The 4,915-nt window shown below is 30.8% G+C and overlaps 1 protein-coding gene across 1 annotated transcript; it reads right to left on the reverse strand.

The window, feature by feature from the left end:
* Positions 1 to 500: 500 nt before the first annotated feature.
* On the reverse strand, positions 501 to 4,106 carry LOC109538406 (probable muscarinic acetylcholine receptor gar-1; the record flags this gene model as incomplete). Its single annotated transcript, XM_048669514.1, is given in 7 exon segments — positions 501 to 669; positions 1,358 to 1,539; positions 1,818 to 1,961; positions 2,029 to 2,124; positions 2,245 to 2,468; positions 3,613 to 3,793; positions 3,879 to 4,106. Coding segments are annotated over 7 exon segments (1,224 nt in total), but the record flags the coding sequence as incomplete, so codon positions are not given.
* Between the last annotated feature and the right edge of the window lie 809 nt (positions 4,107 to 4,915).

The following is a 4,915-nucleotide window of genomic DNA, read 5'->3' on the forward strand; positions in this document are numbered from 1 at the left end:
TAACATATTTATATTTAAGAGAGTAAACTTGGGTTTATTTCGATACCATAATTTTTCATAATGTAATCTTTTCAATCTGAACTTTAATTTAGGAAATTCTACTCATTTACTATAAACTTAATCTAATTTGTATTATTATGAGTACATTTTTTCTGGCGCCACTTAATTATTAAAAATGCAAAATTTTGGTCCCGCTGAAAACGCTTTTTTTAGGTAAATAAGTTGATCTTTAGGAATGGCAAACAATACCTATGACTGGTGAGTTTTCCGATTTTTAGGTCGTTGTTGATAATAATTTTTTCGGCATGTTTTGCAAGCACGAGTGTTTTGCATTTTCAGCTCTTATTAGTTAAAATTATTAAAAACCATTTTTATTAACCAACATTTCAGTTCTAAACCTCATCCTTTTCAAAATTTACGTTCATTTCCAACTCGCTGTATGCCTGTATAAATTTGCAATGCTTCAATGATTAATAGAATTTTACCAATCATATATTTACCTATATTCACGATGCTTTTTCTGTGATTTTTGCATTTATCTTCCTTTTGAAGCTGCCCAGTCAAACTTCTACGGGGCTCATCTTTTTGATTGCTCTGAATCGTGCTGTCTTCATCACTTTCAAAGGCTGGACTTGAACTTCTCTCAGATTTTTCCTCTTGCCCACAACCCTACATTATATGTTTTACTTTGAATTTCTTAATCTATCTATCTATCTATTAACACATCCAAACTACATAATTTTTTTAAATATTCTCTATGTCAATAAATTTTCGATTAAATTTAAGTAAATGTACGAATCAGCTGCACTCCACTACGAAACACTTTCCCATTACAACTGAGAAAAACAATTCTTGAACACAGAGCAGTAGTTGTATTATTTGAGATGGAAAGTTTGCTTTTTATACAAGCCTATTCGAATTAGTTTCGTTTTGAATTAAATACATTTTATTAAGAAAAACGAATTTAATATTGAAAACATAACTAATTTAGTAGAAAACAAAGTGTTGCAAATTGCAGTAATCACTGTCTTTAAATTGTCAATTTAATTGCAAATATGTATATTGGTATAGCTGCTTTATGAGCAGATAGAATTAAAAATAATATAAATATCGTTGCATAGTTTAACACTCAAACACATATTTTTAAAGTTTATGTAAGATTCTTTAGCTTTTCGGAGCTTTAGGAAGATTTATTTCATTTTTTGGTTTATATTTTTGGCCTGTTTTACTTATCTAAATTTTCTGCAGTTTTACAATTAAACGTTCTTAAAACATCTAGAAAGCTACCTAGTAGGTAGACTATTAATATAATTTAAATGATGCCAATTAAGAAAGCGATCAGAGATGTTAAAAGTACCTTGTTTGTTGAAAAATTAACGTTTCTTTCCATTGTTGCTACAGTGGTAGTTGTAGTATTTGTAGTGGAACTATTTTTGCTCGAGCTGGTGGTTTTCTGGCTGGAATTTGAATCTCCTGATCCACCTGCAGTGTAACTTTCTCCTACTTTTAAACCGTCTGGGATTGGCGACGGTTTTTTATCTAGAATAATAATTTTAAACTAGCATAGATGAAGAATCGAATTATATAACCCAAATAGTCTGTTAGCATAGTCGCACAGTCACCAACAGATTGAAAAATCAGCAAATGTCTACATGGAAAATTTGCATCTTTTACACATTTACTGCAAAAAAATTCTCTTGGGAATTCGCTTTTGAAAATTGTATATAGACCTGTTGAGAATTCGCGTCATAACCGCTCTATATATTTAAAACAATATTCAATAGAATAGAAATTTATAATTTCGTTCATCTAATTACCTTCATCTAAAAAATTATTGTCATTTGAATCTTGCTCAGCCTCTCTATGCTTCTGACTGTCAGTCATGCCTCCACCTCTACTCTTCAGGTCCAACGAGGATTTATTATTGGCTAATCCGATGCCAGCAGCCCTTCCAGCCATCCCTATTTTTTAATAGAATGCGAATTAATTATTTTGCTATTTAGTTGGAGGTTTTTCGTTTTAAACTACCTGACATTGCGCCTGCACTTAATGCAACCATCGACTGCATTTTCCTCTGCTTGGCTTCACTTTTCTTTTGCATGTCATATGCGGTTTTGTAAATTCCTGAGAAAATTACTCAATATTATGAATAAATACACACGCGAGGCGAAACTGTTCAAATCAGAACGTTGTAGATCCAAAGAAATTTACGTTTTATGTTCTACCAGTCAGTCCAACTCTTACCTCCATATAAGATGAAGAGGACTATAAGAGTCGACCAAAAATACGCAATAATTAAGGAAGTGTTGAAAATGGGTTCTTTGAGAAACTGAACTGCACATTCTCCCGGAAGAAGGTCTCTGTAACCAATAAAGTGCTCCCAGCCAAAGATGCTGATGAAAAAGAGCAGGGCCGGTATAATCCAAGTAATTACCACCATTAAAATAACTCGTTGTTTGGTTCTCCAACTGAAAAAAAATTAATTTATTCAATATAAAATTTCAAAAACTAACCGTTGAACTATCTCTATTTTTTAAACACGGATTTTAGCAAAAAAGTAGTAGTTCCTATATACATAATTTAATGTAACCATTAATTGTTGTTGAAAATGTAATTTTTGTACTGTTTTACATTGTTTTATATTGTAACATTTGAGTTAGGGAGTAATTGGAGTTCAAAATCAATTTCAAATGTACTGATAGACACTAAACATATAGCAATTAAAAACATTTTATGACACAGAGTGGTTTATATGGTTTACAAACCACAATTTTTTCTTGAATCGGTGATGAACTTGTGTATTTCATAAAAATATTTGCACCCCTCGGTTTGTTTTAAAGTTTGACTATCACGGTTTATTTAATTTTATTTGCTATTTCTTTCGCAATAATTTTATGATTTCTGAGAATAAACAGTAAGAAGTTATGGACTCATAAAGACTTCACTGGTAGTTTGTTTTTCTATAACAAATAAGCCAAGTTTGTCCTTTATGTATTTATTAAATTTCTTAACTTTATTTAATTTTAATGAAGCTAAGAAAACTATTTCCTCAAAATCCAATTTATAAATAAATTATTTCGTATTCACTTAAGATCAAGTTGATCAAGTATGAGTTTGTAATGCGTCTTGAATCAGTTTTTATATAATTATTTAGTAACATTTTTATAGGCTTACAGTTCTATAAAAGTTGTGACTTATAATAATACGTGAGAGGATTTCTAGAAGTGCCTAGATGGCAATTTTAAAATTAGGCCTTTTCTACCATATTTTGTTTCCATTTAAGCTCCGATTGCAAAAATACCCATTTTAACGATTAATGTTTCATTATTTTTCCACTTTCCTTTAGTGTTGCACAAGGAAGTGCTGAAACCGAAGAAACTATTGAAAACCTTCACATAAAATACATTTTTAACCTGACTATTATTTTAAAAATACATAGAAAAATTACGAAGTAGCTTCAAATATAAAGAAAATAGCCATATTTGCAAAACTTTTGTCGACAAACATTTACGGAGACTCTCTTTATACGAATTTAACTCTATGTGAATATATCTGGATGCAATATATATTGTTCCTATGTATAATATTTAGATGCCATTTGTACTTACTTACCTTCGATACTTCGTAGCAATTTTTACTGAACAAAATCTATCTATTGTTATCAGCAAAACAGTGTATTGTGAGACCAAGCATACTGTATAGTCTACAGAAAGCCATAGATCACATAACAATGGCCCCAAATCCCAATACCCCATCAGCACATAAACTGCGAAGAATGGCATCGACACTGTTCCTAAAAAATATTTTGTATTTGTTTATAATCTTTTTATCCCACCAATTTTACTAGCATTTTTTTTTTTAATTACGTCGGCTCTTACCAATAAGCATATCCGTGGCTGCAAGTGATGCAATGAAATAATTGCTGGGTTGTCTTATACTCCGATCCACAATGAAAGCAAGAAGAACCAGGATATTGCCCGAAACTGTTAGAACGATGCACATTCCTAATCCAATGGCTATTAGTAGAGATTGCCAGGGTTCAAACGGTGCTAAGATCGGTCCTATTGAGGTTGCAGTTGATACACTAGAGTTGAAATCAGATGATTCTAGAAAAAAATATTCATTATATTTTGATAATGTTGCAGAAGAAGGTTAATTAAAGGACTCGATGATTTATGTTATTTGCTTTTTTCAGTGGCTTCTAATAAAGTTACTTGAATCTCTAACGCCTTAAAAAATAGGCCCCAAATTTAACGCAATTCAGTTCAACGTACTTAAAATACTTCCTCTTTTTGTATTTAAAAATGTTTCTAACAGAACGAGAAATAAACATATGCATATTAATTGAATGACTTATTTTAAGTACGATGGAATTGCCATTTGCTCTTCAAGGGATGTAAAGCTGCCGGCAACCGCTCTTCCCCAGAAGCATTTTCGGATCTTGAAAATTATATTTCTAATATTCATAGTTTAGAATGGGGACAATTAGCACTGTTAAATATATCAAAAGCCTGCGTTAACTGCATCTGTAATTGATCCGTTATGATCAAAGACAAATATTTATTTTTTTCGTTTCGGCAGTATATGTTATAATGATTCAAAATTTGCCATTAAAGCTTGATACACGTTAGACACATTTACTATATAGAATAGAATAGAGACAGCGAGGTTAAAATTTCTGGAAACAAATGATTATGATAAAATTCTGAAAGTTAATTTATTCATTTCCATTTTTCTTCTTTATTAAGTTCTAAATTTTAAATCGAGAAAAAATTAAATTTTAATATTGGTGGTATAGGGTTGAAAAACTATTGAAAGATGTGAGCACTTATGCGTAAATAATTTTTAAATTACTTGCGCGATTTTTGCAATATGATGTTTGTGCGAAAAGAAAATGTAATTACTTTTATGCATC

Source organism: Dendroctonus ponderosae, unplaced genomic scaffold, assembly GCF_020466585.1.
Source record: "Dendroctonus ponderosae isolate FM_Combo_2020 unplaced genomic scaffold, Dpon_F_20191213v2 Dpon_F_20191213_813, whole genome shotgun sequence".
Lineage (NCBI taxonomy): Eukaryota > Metazoa > Arthropoda > Insecta > Coleoptera > Curculionidae > Dendroctonus > Dendroctonus ponderosae.